Source organism: Quercus lobata, chromosome 8, assembly GCF_001633185.2.
Source record: "Quercus lobata isolate SW786 chromosome 8, ValleyOak3.0 Primary Assembly, whole genome shotgun sequence".
Lineage (NCBI taxonomy): Eukaryota > Viridiplantae > Streptophyta > Magnoliopsida > Fagales > Fagaceae > Quercus > Quercus lobata.
This window is the reverse complement of record NC_044911.1, coordinates 63,100,521-63,119,808: the sequence shown is the minus strand read 5'-3', so window position 1 is coordinate 63,119,808 and position 19,288 is coordinate 63,100,521. Positions and strand designations below refer to the sequence as shown.

General features: G+C 37.8%; 1 protein-coding gene and 1 pseudogene across 1 annotated transcript; one reads left to right on the top strand and one right to left on the bottom strand.

The window, feature by feature from the left end:
* The first annotated feature begins 4,997 nt into the window (after positions 1-4,997).
* On the top strand, positions 4,998-8,845 carry LOC115957710 (RNA-directed DNA methylation 4-like). The gene is made up of 7 exons (XM_031076024.1): positions 4,998-5,028; positions 5,453-5,589; positions 5,673-5,822; positions 6,070-6,146; positions 6,254-6,420; positions 7,370-7,409; positions 8,121-8,845. The coding sequence occupies exons 2-7, from the start codon at positions 5,474-5,476 to the stop codon at positions 8,693-8,695; spliced, it is 1,125 nt and encodes a 374-aa protein (XP_030931884.1). The 5' UTR covers positions 4,998-5,028; positions 5,453-5,473; the 3' UTR covers positions 8,696-8,845.
* Positions 8,846-15,570: 6,725 nt separating this feature from the next.
* Positions 15,571-19,288, bottom strand: part of LOC115957214 — a 13,181-nt pseudogene continuing 9,463 nt past the window's right edge.

Genomic DNA, 19,288 nt, shown 5'->3' with positions numbered 1-19,288 from the left:
AAGTCGCTTAAGATGTATACGCTTGTCTATTACGCTTTTGGTTTTGATTATATGTTGAAGCCAATTATGCCTAGCTATATATATGTATTTATCTCAAACCGTTTACTCTCTGCAATCAAATTATGCTTGTCAGAAGATCAACTGAAACCTCAACGAGGCATGTGTTTGATAAACATGGTAATAGAATGGCTTTTCCTAGAGAACGCCTATTTTATTAATTATTTGGTTGTCTTTGCTTGTATTGCACATTCTCTTTCACTCAAACAAAATAAAATCCTCAAGTTTTTGCACTTCCACTATGCATTCTAATCACATGGTTGAGTTTTAAAAGAAGAACCTAAGTAACAGTATCTAAATTTTGTCTTATATTTAAATATTTAAATTTGATTTAAAAAGAAATTATGGCGTTTTTTTCATGGGACATCCATAGAATCGGAAAAAGAACCTCAAAACTTATTATAGAACGAGCGAAGGTCAAAATCCCCATTCCTCTTCAATTTCCATCTCATCTGGTCCCCATAATTATCCATTGAAAGAATTAATATTGGAAACGTTGTAATACTTGAAAAGCACAATTATTGTTTTTAGAGTGAGTTGACTGTGTTTTCATATTCAAGGATATAAATTACAAGTTTTCATAGTTAAGGGACTGATTTAAGAAGCAACTCAAAATGTAAAGAGCAGATTTAACCAAAACTCAATTCTAGCTTGTTCTTGTTCTTGTTCTTACTTTCTATAATAATAAAAAGGGTAAAACGCAAAATTGACTATCTAAGTTTCTTTAAATTTTATTTTAGTCCTCTAACTTTGCTTTTATTTATTTTAGTCCTCTAACTTTCGAATTTAAGACTTTTCCATCAACTTTTGTTATATGTCGTGGTTAATTTTTCAATTTTATAAATTTTTCTTCAAGTTTTTTAAATTAAAAAAATTCAATTAATGATTGAAAAATATTTTTCAGATTTTTTTTTTCCAAAAAATTTTAACAAAAGTTTATGGAAAGGTTTTAATTGAATAAATTTGAAATTTAGAGAATTGAAATGAACAAAAGCAAAGTTAAAGGACTGAAATGAAATCTGAATAAAGTTAGAGGGTCAGTTTTGCATTTTCGCTTAATAAAAACAAAGAAATATAAATCCAAATAAAATTGATTAGAGTATACCAATTGACCAACATGTTAACCTAGTTTGATATAAATTCCACCATTTCTAAAACAAAACTCTTCAAGTTTATGCGTAGACCTAAGATGAACTTCGCGTTTTACTTTTGATTTCTTAACAATTCCTTCATCCAATTCCCATAGTGAAAAGAAAATCCAAATAAAATTGATTAGAGTATACCAATTGACCAACATGTTAACCTAGTTTGATATAAATTCTACCATTTCTAAAACAAAACTCTTCAAGTTTATGCGTAGACCTAAGATGAACTTCGCATTTTACTTTTGATTTCTTAACAATTCCTTCATCCAATTCCCATAGTGAATATTCATAATCTGATTAAATTGAGCAAAAATCAAAATCAATTTTAAAAAAAATCCAAAATTGTTCATGAATATAAATTGAACCAATAACTATAAGCTTGCTTCGGAATTGACAATTCTAATCCTACCAAAGATGATGGTGGCAAAAATGAAGGAGTCGTGTACGAGGCAAAATAGGGACGATGGTGAAGTGTTTCGACACTATCGCCGAATCATTCGAAGTGGCTATAGTGGTGCCAGCACCACCGACACATAAGGCAGCGGAGACCAATGTGAGCTTCTTTCAAGTGCGCCACAGGGCTCACGTGGCCATTTCCACATTCCACAACTAACTCTCTCTCTCTCTCTCTCTTGTAGGGCAAATTACAATTTATCTACTTGTAATTTTGCTGAAATTTAAGTTACCTATCTGTGGTTTGAAATTTAACATTTTACCCACCTAAGGCTAGCTCAGGTACAGTTTTGTAACTCATTTCTGTCAAAAACATGGCTAAATATGTAATATTGCTTCATTTTTATGTTTCTCTCATCCAAAAATACATAAAAACACAAATATCAAATAAAATAAAAAAAATAATTCAATGGAACACTTACATCATGAAATTTCAAACCACATGTAAACAACTTAAATTTCGGTCAAATCATAAGTGAGTAAGTTGTAATTTACTCTTTATTTTTCTCAAAGCCTTGGTAAAGTAAAAGAGCGAAATAAAATTCAACTTTAGGTAGATAGATGAGGTTGGTGATTGCCGACTTGCCATAAAGGCTACATTCAAGGTAGATGAGAATGGGCTACGAGTCATTTTTCTGGGCGGGAAATTGTTGGGTGGGTAATATTTATCTGCAATTAGGTGATATACAATTCATGCAATATATGATAGGTGGCCCAATAAAAATAAGACATGCCAATTAAAAAATGCCAAGTAGACAATATAACGCCAACTCAGTAATCAAACAATCTCATTCTTCCACTAAAATACTTGAATTGAATTTTCTGATGGCATTTTGTTCAGGGACATCCATAGAATTGGTTATAATGAATGAAGATGTGAATGTATAGTATGTATGCGGGCAACCTGTACATGCACATATGGAAGTGACGGATTTACAATTAGTAAAAATAGCCAAACTCTATTTTATGGCGGTGCTGTTTGGTCTCCTTGGCATATGAGGAAGAGCATTTGATTTGTCACTGAATTCTCCTGCACATGCATTTGCATTCATGCATATGCTCAGATAGTTGGTAGGTATTTATGTAATCTGTCAGCAATTGCTTGTGAATGTGTTTTTGCACAAGGACATCTATATACACTGATTTAAATGTGAACATGGGCCTAGTGTAATTGATGATGAACCGGTTAAGTTGGAGACTACTTCATGACAGTTCATGTTATTTTTTACATTCTTTCATGTTTTGGAGACTACACTTGAAGAAGAAACATATTCAACTTTATACTCCACAAGCATTTATACTTGTGAAATGACCACCGTACACTCTTGACCACCGCACTAAGGGTGTACGGTGGTGAATATCAATAGTTAAAAATGTGAACATGTGCCTTGTGTAATACAAGATGAACTTAAAGAATGAGACAGAAGATTATCAATAGTTGTACTCATGTCAAGTTTTTATTTGTGAAGTATAAAGTGGAGTAAAAAAAGTGGGATAGAAGATTTGAACTCGTAATGGAATGACTTTTTCTAGAGAATGACTTTTTCTAAAGAATGACTATTTTATTATTTAGCTGTCTTTTCTTGAATTGTTTCCTAAGAACATTATTCAATCCGATAGAGCTACACTAAGCCACTAACACACACATACTTGCAAGTTCTTTTTCCCTTGAATAAAGTAAAATCCTCAACTTTCTGCACTTCGACTATGCATTCTAGGAGTTATGTTTAAATACTTAAATTTGATTTTTTTTTTCTATGGCGTTTTGTTCAGGGGACATTCATAGAATTGGTAACAATGGTTGGGAATGTGTAGACTATATATAGTCTGTATGTGAGCAGCCTGTACCAATGTACAAATGGAAGTGATGAATTTACAATTAGAAAAAAGTGCCAAACTCTATTTCTGGCTATTTCTGGCGGTGCTGTTTGGTCTCCTTGGCAGATTATGATTTGTCACTGATTCCTACACATGCCTTTGTATTCATGCATATGCTTCTAATTGTTTGTAGGTATTTATGTAATCTATTTGTGAATGTGTATTTTTTCATTTCACATTCACAAAATATGATTATTTTATAAATAAGGGTATTTTTTGGATATTTGATTTAAATATCATTTCATTTCACCATCTTTTTATAGTGTAATAAATGAATAGTTATAATTACTTGATTCTACATCATATTTCTTGTGATAATGATCTTAGTGACATGTAATCACCATTACAGTATAACAAGAGTTTCTTAATTATCGTGTGATAATGTAAATTATGCTAATGAATGAAATTTAAAAAACCTAATTTATTATGTTTAAAGTTACCTGATATTTTTCTTTTATTAAAAGATCTCAATAAACAAAAGTCACCCAATCCCTAGACAACCTGAGGGATAACGACTCTCCACTTTGCCCAATCCCTAGACAACTAGAGGGAGAATGGCTCTCCGCTCTAAAATTAAGCAGGATAAAATAGACAACCTGAGGGAGAACGACTCTCAGCTCTCTAAAATTAAGCAATTTAAAACATAAATTACAGTCACTTCTACCCAAATTCCAAAGTTAAATTGAGTTCTTTAATTAGTTCAAATCTTTAACTATTTCTTTGAACCCTCTCCTTAAAAGGCATATTACAAACTATACAGTATCTTTTAAGTGACGGTAGAGCAAATTATACTACACACATTACATAACACCCCCTCTTAAGAAATGTGAGACAATTATTTATGTAATTTTTTTATAGAAACAAATGCATGCACACACTCAATGGAGAGAAAATGTGATCCTTACACAAAAGCACAATATAAATTTCACTCAAAACCTATTGTAACTTTTAAGGGAGTAGGAAGAGAGGTTTTTTTTTTTATTTATTTACTTTGAGAAATAAAGTGCGGTATATTATGCACAACACACCCTCTCTTTGAATCTGAATAATGAATTGATAACAAGTGTAACAATTAAAATTCAATTACTACATAAAGGGCGTATAAAATTAATTTATCTCAATTATTATTTGAATACGAAAATGTCAAGTTTTATTTTGTTATGGGCTTGTGGCCCTTGTTTTAGAAGAAAGTAATTGGGGTCACTTTTATTGAAAATGATTCGGCAAGTTGAGCCCAAGTGAGAGAGGATGGGCTATTTCCTTTTTGTAAAAAGATATGGGCTTTCATTTTATTAGACAGAGCATATGGGCGGTGTCCACAATTTTGCAAAAACATGAGGCTTTCTGAGAAAACACAACTTGTGCCCGTATTTACCGTTCGATTTCGTAGAGTGGAATAAATTATATCCGTCCGATCATCGGGACACACCCAAAATATAAATTATAAAATTCTCAAGACAGAGGCGGTGAAAGAGAGAGAAAAAAGAGAGAGGCGGTAAGAATCTTTTTTGTTTTTGATTTTTGTTTTTGTTTTGTTTTGCTTTTAGATATTTAGTATGAAATCAACTTATTTAGGGCAAAGTACGCTGTTATAATTTTCGTATTTTGAAACCTTGTTGGTTTTGTTTGATCTGTTAGGGTTGGTGTGATTGTTCTGTTCTGTTCTAGGTTTTTTAAACCATGTAAATTTGTTCATTATCCTCTACAATAACAACGTTTGGCTTCGTTCTGTAATTTGATACCTTACTGTTTTAGTAAGCTTATGTATAAATCCATGTCATTTTTTAGGGCTTGTTGATGGTTTCACAGTTAGAGATGATCAAATACTTTAGAGATTTGTAATTAGTCACACATTAGCATGTATTTGTTTGGTTTTGCATTTTGTGATATTGTGGATTTTTCTGACTTTTCTGGCACAGGTAAAGAAGGGTGACGAATCCATGGAGTTGGAGAAGGACCAACTAGGTCCGCTTAACAAGCGATTCAAGCAGGACCCATCTCTACAGCCTACAATGGAGTCTGTCACAGAACCAGCAGAAGCTGATTCCAAGTCCATGTAAAATGCTATTCCATCCTCAAAACTACAGTTCTTTGAAATTTTGTTGTTTCTTTTTATGTTTATTGGTTTGTTATCTTTAGATGTGAGCCGAGCATACAACCACCCTCAGTTCACTCATCAGATTTAGGTGTGACAGAAGCTGATCAGCTAGATCACCATAAGCACAGCCCATCTCTACAGGCAACAATGGAGTCTGTAACAGAATCATCCGACTCCATTTCGGAGTTCCCGTAAATGCTAATACTCAAACTACGCTTATTTTTTGTCTCTCTATCATTCCTACAGCTGTTTAATTGTTTTATTTTTAAATTGTGTTTTTGACATGAAAATGAATTAAAACAGTTTTGAAAGGTTAAATAAGAGATTTTTTTAACTTTTTTTTTTTTGGGTCATGTCTTCTCACTATCATATTCATTATTCAGAGACTTTTTTGTAACTGTTGTATTATTTATTTTTGTTTATTTTTTGTCTTTCTAGATGTGAGTTGAGCATACAAGAACCATCAGATCAAGCATCGGATTCATTTTTTTTCGGAAATGGTTCGTGCAAGATAGGTGTGACATAAGTTTGAGTCGACTGAACTTCAATTATCTTTGTCCTACTCTATTTCATCCTTCCTGGATAAATAAATTTAATTTTTTTATTTGATCTGTTTTTGCAGCGGTTGAAAAGATTTTTCTCTCTTATCCTGACTGGAACTCGAAGGCAGTTCTCATGGAAAAGCTTAAGGATAGTGGGCTTGAACTAGACAAGGTTGCTCAGGATTTTGATAAGCTAACTCCACCAGAGTCTTCTAAAAACATTATTTTTAGGTTTATCCATTATGATGTGAGTTCACCATTTCCCAGTACATTCATCTAATTAATTTCCTCGGTTGATGTTCCTTTTATTTATTTATTTTTATATCAATATTATGTGTTAAAAAATGGTTGCATGGCATATAAACCCCCTCCTTTGTTTCTTTTATCATAGGCCTATTTCCTTTTAGAATATAGATGAATTTATTCAGAAAATTAATTTGATTATTCCTTCAATGGAAATTCTTGTGTGCTTGATTGACTTGAGGAATTCATTTATTGAGATTTTTGTCTGTTTTTCGCAATTGTCCTTGCGAACATGAAGGGTTTTTATTCATTATAATATTAACTAGTACTTATAAAAAAATAATAATAAAAAAAGTTGTCCCTTATTACATTTGTCCGATGCTAATTAATTTGTAGTTTACCACATTTTCTTGTGTTTGTTGGTCACTGTATTGTTTTGTTTGAATTTGGATTTTTTATTTTTTATTTTATTTTTTATTTATTTAGTGTCAATGATGGATTGGTAAGTAAAAGAAAACAAACTAACCTTTTCTTTGCATCAAGCAAAACTGTATTCAAATGGCTTGGAATTTTTTAATCCTTTGTACAGACTGTCACTACTATCTCAACCATTTTCCTCTTCATTTGTGTTTGTTGGTGAAAGAAAAAGTCATGAAAATGATGTTTTCATCATTAATAGTTTTCTTGATGCTTTTCACAATTTTGAAGTGGAAACTTTCCTTGTTTTGTTTCTTCTTGAAATAAATCGATAGAAATATCTGCTCACTATGTTCTTGTGTTTCATTGACTTTCTTTGTTCCAACTATCAAATTTCAAATTTATACATCTTTAAAATTTTGACATTTATTTGTGTTGCAATTTCTTGTCATGGAAAGTAAGGCATAAGTCTTTTTAAGATTCTGCTTTCATAATATGATAAATTCTAACATTTGTATTTTGGTTTTTTGCTTCAGGATAAAAGTTATTCCTTCGCTTGGATTGAAAAAATCACTGGTATGACTTTTAAGATTTTTGTGATTTTCTTTACTTTTTAAGTATCGTTATCTTAATTTCAATTTTTTTTGCTAATCTATTTTAATTTCAACTTAACCCATAGTATTTAATGGGGTGTAGAGGCTGTTCGATTCTCTGTCAGGGTGGTTGTCCCTCATGAATATGACTCCCTCATGTACATCTTGGGTTCCCTCCCATTCAAAACCCTCATGGCTAACAAATAGACACGTCAAATACAATTTAAAGTATTATTTGAATGGGGTACAGATGGTGTTCCGTCCTAAGTTGTTTTTGTTTTCATTAGGGAGAGGTCTTTTCTCCGCGGGTCTGAACTTGCAATGCTCAGTGGACAGCGATGGAGTTGGGGAGAGAGAGAGAGAGAGAGAGAGAGAGTGAGGGAGGGAAAATATTCATTTGACGTGTCTATGTTTTTATCCATTGGATTGTTTATTTCTCAAGTGTGTTTTTCATCTAAATGAAAATGTGAGGGGAGCCGGGCCCATTTACAACCACCCATTCCTTCTTTTCTTGACCATTAAAGAAGTACCATACGGTACTTGGCTCTTGTTGTTGTGTATCTGTTTTTTCCATTGTGTTTAGGAAGCATCTATTAATCTCACAATGATGGTTATATTTTACTCTTGAGATTTTGATTATTTTCAACATAATTGTGATTGTAGCTTACTTTGATGTGTGCTGGATTAATTGTAGATGCAATGAAAGCTAAACCTAGGAAGATTCAGCTTCGGAAGCATAATGGTAGGAGAAAATTTAATTATGCCATACCTATATATGATCCAACCGTCGACAGCGATGCGTTTGATCTAATTTTAGATGACGTTGAAAAATGCTACTGGCCTATGGTTTTAAGGAGAGCTCTTCACGATGATGAAGACTATGGAGACAGCTATAAAAGTGACGAAGATTATGTTGAAGTTGTGAATGAAGATGCTGTTGAAGTTGTGAATGAAGATGCTGTTGAAGACGAAAATGAAGATGCTGATGAAGATGATGATTATGAAATCAAGAATAGAGATAGATTTGACTTACAAGAAATCAGAAATGAAGATGCTGTTGAAGACGAAAATGAAGATGCTGATGAAGATGATGATTATGAAATCAAGAATAGAGATAGATTTGACTTACAAGAAATCAGAATGAGAATGTGCTTTAAACCCAAAAAAAGCTATAAAGAAGACGACGATGACGATGACGATAACGATGATGAAGATGATGATGATGATGATGAGGAGGAGGAGGAGGACGACGACAACGACGACCACTAATTTTACGATCCATATTTTTAGCATTACCATTTTAAACAATGTTGAAGGTGATTATGGTAGAGTTTCAGCTAGAGTTAAATTTGTCAATGAAGATTCTAATGATGAAATTAACTATGAATATGAAAGAAGAAGAGGCTTGAAGTGGCTTAAGATTTACATTTGTGTATTATGCTTTTGGTTCTGTGTTAGAAGCTAATTATGCCTAGTTAAAGAAATTTTGTTCAACCTCTCTAAGTTACTCTTTAGGTAATGTGGTGAAAGCCAATTATGCCTATTTCAGAAAATTAACTCAAAACTCCTGTGTGAGAGCTTGGAGCCGGGATTACTTAAGTTTTTTCCCTTAAACCTCCACAATGGCAGTGTTTGATACATTGTAATTAGACATGTGGTGATGGAATAGCTCTTTCTAAACGGTCTTTTTCATTATTTGGGAAGTAATCATTTTATTTTATTTCATTTTATGAATATTCTTTGAAATGATACGTATAAATTCCTAACCATAACTCATGAAGCAAATTCCTAACTACCCCTCACCCCCTAATTACTACCAGTTCTCTCTCTCTCTCTCTCAAATACTTTGCTGCTATCCCAAGGATATGGTATTTGCGGTCAAGCTTGGAGACAAACAAGAAGCAACTTGGAGATAACATGACAGTGTATAGATCGTGAAAGTAAAGTCTTTTTTTTTTTTGGGAGAGAAGCGATCTTTTTCATTATAATTAGAAGTGCACGAAAATGCGAGTAAAATGAACTGTATTATGATTAGAAGTGCACAAAGATGAGAGTAAGAATGATTAGAAGTACACACTAGAAATGAACTGAAATCGTGACTTGAAGTCATGATTTCCAACTTGATCAAGACTTTTAATGTATTTTAAGTGTGTATGTAAAATTATGTATAATAGAATGTGTACTAGTATTTTCCCATATCTATATAATATTTAAAAACTAAAGTACATAATTTATTGTTGCTAAACTCATGTTACGCCATCTCGTCCAGCATGTCATTGGCCACATAATCATTTTTTTTTTAATTTTTATTCCGAATCTTTTGAGTATATTTAAATAAATTGACTTCACACATTAATCTTGGATGATTTTAACTTTACATGCAACTTTGCATTTACATATTTATTTACTTTAATTTAAATGCTTATAACTAAAAAAAATGAAATCAATGAAGAATAAAAATAAAATAAAAAATTAGTGGATACAAATCTATACTATATATAATTATAGAAGCTTTGCAATAAATTTTATAAAACTCCTTTTGTGCAATGTTATTAATGTAGTTGCACGATTTTCCTGGCCCAAGTTTTATTGATCAGGCCCTGGCCCAAAGCGCAACCCACAATAAATATTTGTAGAGGATGGGTCAAAGAACTTAGCTTCAGTGAGCCTATTCGGTCTAATACATGGACAATATTGTTGCAGAAAACAAAAAAAACACAAGAATGGATCTCTCACGTATAACTCTATTTCTTTAGTTCCTCATACAGTATTTTTCGTCCCCTTCTTTGTGGGACTCCATTACATTATATAGTTCCCCTCCTCTCATCTCAACCTTACACTTGTTGATCATCTAAGCATCTACTTGAGTGCCTGTCCCATCAGACGCCCTCATCTCTCCTCATGTGAGTTGCAGAGGCCAAGGCGGTACTGTTCAGGGGTCATTTCCTCATTAATGTGGCCAAGAGGGTGGTTGGGGCGCAATTAATGTGGTGGTAGCTCTCTATGGGATATTTTGGATTTTATTCATTTTATATGTTGGGAGGGTGAACTGAGTTGGCTGGGGAGTGTTCCTCGTTTGGACTTCGTGACGTCCGAGGAGGAGTTACTCCTCGGAAAGGTTACCTCGTTGTTATTGGGATTGAATAGTGCTTCATATGTGGTTTCTCTTCGGACAGGACGCTCCTCGGACGGGCCTGAATTTGGAATAGCCCATTATTTCTAGGCCAGGCCCCACAATTAACATCCTTTCTTAATTTCTATAATTTTTACTTTGTTCAAACCTTTTATTTTCTTCAACCATTGTCTTTTTAATTTAATCTTTCATCTCCTCCAAGCATTGTTGTCTTAAAATTTTCATTTGATTTCCTTTTATAGTTTTATTCTTCTTTATTTCTTCTTAAATTATACTGTTTCACTTTCTTCAAATTTAATTCATTTACTTCAAGTCTTCCTCAAAAAAAAAAAAAAAACTTCAACCCTTCCTCTTTCATCTTAATTTTCATATAAATTTCATATTACTTCATTTTCACATCTTTCCCTTATTCCTTTCAAGTTGTTCACAAGAAAAAAGTGTCAATAATCTCTCTCTCTCTCTCTCTCTTCAATTTTGTTTCTCTTTTGGTGGATTATTTTACCAGTTCAAACACTTTTTTTCATCCCCACTAATGGTTCTCGCATCACATTTGTTCTTTTTAGAAAATCTATATCCACTTTTATGAATATCTTGGTATCATGGTATTCCAATTCCTAATCAAAGGTTGTTTCTCTTTATCCCATTGGTTTAATTTGATTTGGTTAATAATTAGTATTTTTGCAAGTTACAATTTGATTTTTTAGTGATCCATTTAAATGTTAAAGTATAAGACTTTACTAGGGTTTTTTTTTTTTAAATCCTTTTGAGAGGACATATAGTGCCATTTATTCAAATAAAAGCAAAGGTTAGTCATACAAAATTAATTGGATAAGTGACATATTTTGTAATGTGTTTCCTTCCCTCACTGCATCTCCCTCCCTTGGTCGAGTATTTCCTTTAATTTATAAGTATCATTGCATTTTTTGGTACTATTTATTAGTCCTACTGTACTATTTCAGCTACCTTTTAGTTTTATTTACAGTACTTTAACTTTATCTACAGTACTTTCAGCAAAAAAAATTTTAGTTTTAGCTAAATAAGCTGTTCCCAAACGGACCCTAACTTTTACAAATTAAAATATTTTGTGACATTTTCCATATATCCCACTCATTCCTAAAACAATTGTAATTTCAAGATTAGTCAATTGTTGTTTGCTTGGTTAATATTACGTAGAACTACCACTTTTTAATATATATTGTAGTTGCACGATTTTCCTGGCCCAAATTCGATTGATCAGGCCCTGGCCCACAGCGCAATCCACAATAAATATTGTAGAGGATGGGTCAAAGAACTTGGTCTCAGTGAGTCTATTCGGTCTGATATATGGACAGCATTGTTGCAGAAAATAAAAACACCAGAATGGATCTCTCACGTATAAGTTTATTTCTTTAGTTCCTCATACAGAATTTTTCGTCCTCTTCTCTGAGGGACTCCACTACATTATATAGTTCCCTTCTCTCATCTCAACCCTACACTTGTTGACCATCTAAGCACCTACTTGAGTGGCTGTCCCATCAGACGCCTTCATCTCTCCCCATGTGAGTTGCAGAGGCCAAGGTGGTACTGTTCAGGGGTCATTTCCTCATTAATGCGGCCAAAAGGGTGGTTGGGGCGCAATTAATGTGGTGGTAGCTCTCCATGGGATATTTTGGATTTTATTCATTTTATATGTTGGGAGGATGAACTGAAGTGGCTGGGGAGAGTTCCTCGTCTGGGCTTCGTGATGTACGAGGAGGAGTTACTCCTCGGACAGGTTTCCTTGGCGTTTATTTGGGATTGAGTAATGCTTCATACGTGGTTTCTCTTCGGACAGGACGCTTCTCGGACGGGTCTGAATTTGGAATAGCCCATTATTTCTGGGCCGGGCCCCACATTAGCCCCTTAAAACTCCGGTTTCTATCCCCTTCCGAGGAGGAAAAAACGGGGTTTTGATATTTGGGAGAGGGTGGAAATAAGGAGAGCGTATGGCGCGCGTGCGAACCGTTACTTTTTGACGCGCTACAATTTACGAGGCGCGGCCATTAACTTCTGGAGGCGTTATGTTCCCTCATCCAACGGTGTGGCGTAGATCGAACGGCCATCGTTTTTTCTCGTATTTTTAGGCAGGAGTGATTTTTTCTCTCTCCTCCTGGCTATTTAAGATGTCAGAGGGGTTCAGTTCCTTCTTTTTATCTGCGTTTCATAAACCTTAGAGGCTTCCAGAGAACTCCATCGAACCCCAGAGATACACGAACACTTGCGTCCGTTACGCCATCGTAGTCGTTTTTGTGAAGCGTTTCGTCCACGAGAGATTCCCAGGCGTCTCATTGAACGTTTTGTGAAGGTACCAGTACATTTCGTTCATCTTGCTGTTTCAATTTCCTCCTCGGACTCTACTTTTTTTTTTCTGAGTCTTTACTTTTGTTCCCCGGTTCAGTCCAGATGGGTAGATTTGAGAAATTAGTAAACACCCCAGCCGCTATGGAGGCCTTTAGGGCTAAATATCACATTCCCCCAGGGGTTGGGCTGCGGTACTGTCCTCTTGAAGGAGTATTGACAGATAGAGGTGAGGGAGAAGTCGTTATCCCCATAATTGCTTTCATAGAGGGAGGGATGACGCTTCCCATGCGTAGGATCACAAGAGAATACTTGTTCAACCATAGGTTGACGCCGTATCAATGTGCCCCGAATATGTTCAAGATACTAGGCTGTGTAGATTTCTTAGACGAGCGGATGAATTTAGGCCTTACTTGGCATGATGTGGCTTATCTGTACGAATGTCACCGCCTCGGGGATGAGGGGTATTATCTTAAATCCCGGAACGAGGACGTTAGGTTGATCTCTTGTCTCCCAATATCCAATAAGACCGTGAAGAATGACTTCCTGATTGCTTCTGGGGAGTGGTTCGACGGTATTCATTGTCCAACTCGGGCAGGAAACCCAGGTGCGGCGTTTTTAGGGTCGATCCTTTTTTGGGAAAGGATTTAGTATTGAGGGTTTATTTTTCTTGCTTTCTTTGTAATTGGAAAATTTTGTGAACTAACCCCGCTTTCCTTGATTGCTTGCAAATAAAGTTCACGTCGCTCCTCGGCTAAACTTTGTGAACGTGCCAGCGTTAAACTACCTTCTTAGATCAGAGATTTACGTTTCCGAGGACGGACAGTTGCGTGCGGCCCATCTGGTTCTGGGCTATCAACCCCTGAGCAGCTCTTTCCAGGCTATCGGTCACGCTATAAGGGCGGGCAGTCCGAGGTTGGCCAGGATTGACGTGTCCCGGGACGGGTTCCTAGCTGAACACGATCTGCCACCAGTTGTGTTGCTCGGTGTTAGGAATCCCTACTTAGCAGAGCAGCTACCTCCGCCAAACGAGCCTGGTGTTGCCGTTCAGGCTGAAGAGGAGGCCGAATCATCTCGTCTTTCCCTTGAAGAAGAGATAGACGAGTTTTATTTTGAGGAGGAAGTCCAGCAGACCCCCTTGGTGGAACTTTTCGATCCCGAAGGAGAGCGGGACCGACATTCCGCAGTGGGTGTTCCTTCCATCATTATCTGTTCAGACGACACTTCGGACGAAGAGATAGAGCCCATGGCAGGAAAAGGAAAAACTCTAAAGGAGTTGATGGCCTCCTGAGGGAAAGGCTAGTCGTTGAAAGGACAGTCCTCGAAGGCGCCAGCCCCATCACAGGGCAAGACCCTCCCTCCTGTGGCCCCTACGGACACCTCGGACCTTGGCCTTAAGGTTAATCCGGATTTAAAGAAGAAAAGGCCGGCCGACACTCCTGAGGAGGGCGAGGTGGTTGCCCAGCCGACCAAGCAGCAAAAAACCACTCGCGCGCCAAGGAGCAGAAGGGGCAATTCCTAGGAGAGTCGGGACGAGGAGAATCTTGCGGAGGTACGTGCTACCCCGCGTGTATGGAGCCCCAGATTGGAACTGGATGGGGTGGCCATTCCCAACAATGCTTCGATCTGAGAGTACAATCGAGGCCGGGCGGGGTACGTGGCCGAGGCCTTAGAGCAGTCCCTACTCCTTCCTCGGGATATGGAGGCTTATAGGCGGTTCTCTCAGCTCGAGATCTTCCTCTCCCTTAAAAGAGATCTTGCGATGGTAAGTAATCATTTTATTGTTTCATTAATTTATTTGACCTTGTTAGATTAAAGCAATCTTGTTTCGTTTGTAGATTACCCAGCAGGTATTCGTGGCTGAGGAATTTTGCCGTGGTAACAGTAGTCGGGCTGAGGTCGAGAACCAGGCGCGGGCGGAGGTGGAGAAAACCTTGGGGTCCCTCCAGCACGATTACGCTGAACTCATGGACAAGTTCAAGGAGTCGGAGAACCGGCGCAAATCCGCAGACGCTGGTTTGAAGAGTGCTGAGGCCCAGGCGGAGGACCAGCGCAAGGAGCTGTTCTCGACCCAGATTAACCTCGCCACCGAGAAACAGGCAGTGCAGGACCTCAAGACTGCTCTGCAAAGGGTCGAGGATGAGCTGCGACGGGTCAAAGAGGAGGCCCAACTGATCCGAGAGGCCATAGAGGCTGAGAAGAGTGCCGCTCGCCAGCTCGGGGCCGAAGAGACGGAGGCTAGGCTATCCGAGGAGATCCCCGAGGTGTGCAGGGATTACTGCAGTATTTCATGGGCTCATGCTCTCGATGCTGCAGGAGTTCCTGCGGATTCAGCACTAAGACTGCCCGAGAACATCTTCTATCCTCAAGAGATCCGAGAGAAGCTTGATGACGCCCAAATGGCTTCAGAGCAGGATCTGGTGACGCCTGATGCTGTCCTTGTGCTCGATATGGCGAAGGATCCCGTCGCAGACTCTACCGTCGAGGTTCCGCCTCCTCAGCCCGAGCAGAAAGAAGATCCTCCTGCTGAGGCTTAGCCTTCTAGGCTTTTGATCTTTGTACTCTTTCCCCCCCCCCCTTTTTTTTTTTTTGACCGAGAGTCGTCCTATTTTCCCGTTCTTTTGTAAGGACTTCTCTTTCTAATGTACTCGGAATATTAATATAAAATGTTCGTTTTGCTCACTATGGATGCACGTCAGTAGCGCTCTTCTTTAAACATTTGCAACTATGTAGATACAGATAAACGGTCAAAATAAAATGGGTTTTTGGGCTGCGCATCTGAGAGTTGCGATGGTGCCAGACTGCGCGCACGTATTAAAATGATTTCCTTTAAGTAATAATCTCCCAATCTATCATAAGCAATAATTTCCCCCAAGTCTGTGGTCCGAGGAGCCATGCAGGACTTAGGTTCTGTTTAAAGCTATGAATAGTTGTCTTAAGTAATAATTTCCCCTTAGTCTGTGGTCCGTGGAGCCATACAGGACTAGGTTCTGTTTAAAACTTATAAGTAATAATTTCCCAATCCAATAATTTCCCCCAAGTCTGTGGTCCGAGGAGCCATGCAGGACTTAGGTTCTGTTTAAAGCTATGAATAGTTGTCTTAAGTAATAATTTCCCCTTAGTCTGTGGTCCGTGGAGCCATGCAGGACTAGGTTCTGTTTAAAACTTATGAGTAATAATTTCCCCCAAAGTAATTTCCCCCAAGTCTGTGGTCCGAGGAGCCATGCAGGACTTGGTTCTGTTTAAAACTATGAATAGTTGCTTAAGTATTAATTTCCCCTTAGTCTGTGGTCCGTGGAGCCATGCAGGACTAGGTTCTGTTTAAAACTTATGAGTAATAATTTCCCCCAAGTCTGTGGTCCGAGGAGCCATGCAGGACTTGGGTTCTGTTTAAAACTATGAATAGTTGCCTTAAGTATTAATTTCCCCTTAGTCTGTGGTCCGTGGAGCCATGCAGGACTAGGTTCTGTTTAAAACTTATATGAGTAATAATTTCCCCCAAGTCTGTGGTCCGAGGAGCCATGCAGGACTTGGGTTTTGTTTAAAACTATGAATAGTTGCCTTAAGTATTAATTTCCCCTTAGTCTGTGGTCCGTGGAGCCATGCAGGACTAGTTCTGTTTAAAACTTATATGAGTAATAATTTCCCCCAAGTCTGTGGTCCGAGGAGCCATGCAGGACTTGGGTTCTGTCTAAAACTATGAATAGTTGCCTCAAGTATTAATTTCCCCTTAGTCTGTGGTCCGTGGAGCCATGCAGGACTAGGTTCTGTTTAAAACTTATATGAATAATAATTTCCCCCAAGTCTGTGGTCCGAGGATCCATGCAGGACTTGGGTTCTGTTTAAAACTATGAATAGTTGCCTCAAGTATTAATTTCCCCTTAGTCTGTGGTCCGTGAAGCCATGCAGGACTAGTTTCTGTTTAAAACCTATATGAGTAATAATTTCCCCCAAGTCTGTGGTTCGAGGATCCATGCAGGACTTGGGTTCTGTTTAAAACTATGAATAGTTGCCTTAAGTATTAATTTCCCCTTAGTCTGTGGTCCGTGGAGCCATGCAGGAATAGGTTCTGTTTAAAACTTATATGAATAATAATTTCCCCCAAGTCTGTGGTCCGAGGAGCCATGCAGGACTTGGGTTCTGTTTAAAACTATGAATAGTTGCCTTAAGTATTAATTTCCCCTTAGTCTGTGGTCCGTGAAGCCATGCAGGACTAGGTTCTGTTTAAAACTTATATGAGTAATAATTTCCCCCAAGTCTGTGGTCCGAGGAGCCATGCAGGACTTGGGTTCTGTTTAAAACTATGACATAGTTGCCTTAAGTATTAATTCCCCTTAGTCTGTGGCGTGAAGCTGCAGGCTAGGTTCTGTTAAAAACTTATATGAGTAATGAATTTCCCCAAGTCTGTGGTCCGAGGAGCCATGCAGGACTAGGTTCTGTTTAAAACTTGTATGCCTTAAGTATTAATTTCCCCTTAGTCTGTGGTCCGTGGAGCCATGCAGGACAGGTTCTGTTTAAAACTTATATGAGTAATAATTTCCCCAAGTCTGTGGTCCGAGGAGCCATGTAGGACTTGGGTTCTGTTAAAACTATGAATAGTTGCCTTAGTATTAATTTCCCCTTAGTCTGTGGTATCCGTTGGACTTGGGTTGCAGGACTGGGTTTAAAACTATGAATAGTTGCCCTAAGTATTAATTTCCCCTTAGTCCGTGGTCCGTGGTGCCATGCAGGACTAGGTTCTGTTTAAAACTTATATGAGTAATAATTTCCCCCAAGTCTGTGGTCCGAGGAGCCATGCAGGACTTGGGTTCTGTCTAAACTATGAATAGTTGCCTTAAGTATTAATTTCCCCTTAGTCTGTGGTCCGTGGAGCCATGCAGGACTAGGTTCTGTTTAAAACTTATATGAATAATAATTTCCCCCAAGTCTGTGGTCCGAGGAGCCATGCAGGACTTGGGTTCTGTTTAAAACTATGAATAGTTGCCTTAAGTATTAATTTCCCCTTCGTCTGTGGTCCGTGGAGCCATGCAGGACTAGGTTCTGTTTAAAACTTATATGAGTAATAATTTCCCCCAAGTCTGTGGTCCGAGGAGCCATGTAGGACTTGGGTTCTGTCTAAAACTATGAATAGTTGCCTTAAGTATTAATTTCCCCTTAGTCTGTGGTCCGTGGAGCCATGCAGGACTACGTTCTGTTTAAAACTTATATGAGTAATAATTGCCCCCAAGTCTGTGGTCCGAGGAGCCATGCAGGACTTGGGTTCTGTCTAAAACTATGAATAGTTGCCTTAAGTATTAATTTCCCCTTAGTCTGTGGTCCGTGGAGCCATGCAGGACTACGTTCTGTTTAAAACTTATATGAGTAATAATTTCCCCCAAGTCTGTGGTCCGAGGAGCCATGCAGGACTTGAGTTCTGTCTAGAACTATGAATAGTTGCCTTAAGTATTAATTTCCCCTTAGTTTGTGGTCCGTGGAGCCATGCAGGACTAGGTTCTGTTTAAAACTTATATGAGTAATAATTTCCCCCAAGACTGTGGTCCGAGGAGCCATGCAGGACTTGGGTTCTGTTTAAAACTATGAATAGTTGCCTGAAGTATTAATTTCCCCTTAGTCTGTGGTCCGTGGAGCCATGCAGGACTAGGTTCTGTTTAAAACTTATATGAATAATAATTTCCCCCAAGTCTGTGGTCCGAGGAGCCATGCAGGACTTGGGTTCTGTTTAAAACTATGAATAGTTGCCTTAAGTATTAATTTCCCATTAGTCTGTGGTCCGTGGAGCCATGCAGGATAGGTTCCGTTTAAAACTTATATGAGTATAATTTCCCCCAAGTCTGTGGTCCGAGGAGCCATGCAGGACTTGGGTTCTGTCTAAAGCTATGAATAGTTGCCTTAAGTATTAATTTCCCCTTAGTCTGTGGTCCGTGGAGCCATGCAGGACTAGGTTCTGTTTAAAACTTATATGAATAATAATTTCCCCCAAGTCTGTGGTCCGAGGAGCCATGCAGGACTTGGGTTCTGTTTAAAACTATGAATAGTTGCCTTAAGTATTAATTTCCCCTTAGTCTGTGGTCCGTGGAGCCATGCAGGACTAGGTTCTGTTTAAAACTTATATGAGTAATAATTTCCCCAAGTCTGTGGTCCGAGGAGCCATGCAGGACTTGGGTTCTGTTTAAAACTATGAATAGTTGCCTTAAGTATTAATTTCCCCTTAGTCTGTGGTCCGTGGTGCCATGCAGGACTAGGTTCTGTTTAAAACTTATATGAGTAATAATTTCCCCCAAGTCTGTGGTCCGAGGAGCCATGCAGGACTTGGGTTCTGTCTAAAACTATGAATATTTGCCTTAAGTATTAATTTCCCCTTAGTCTGTGGTCCGTGGAGCCATGCAGGACTAGGTTCTGTTTAAAACTTATAT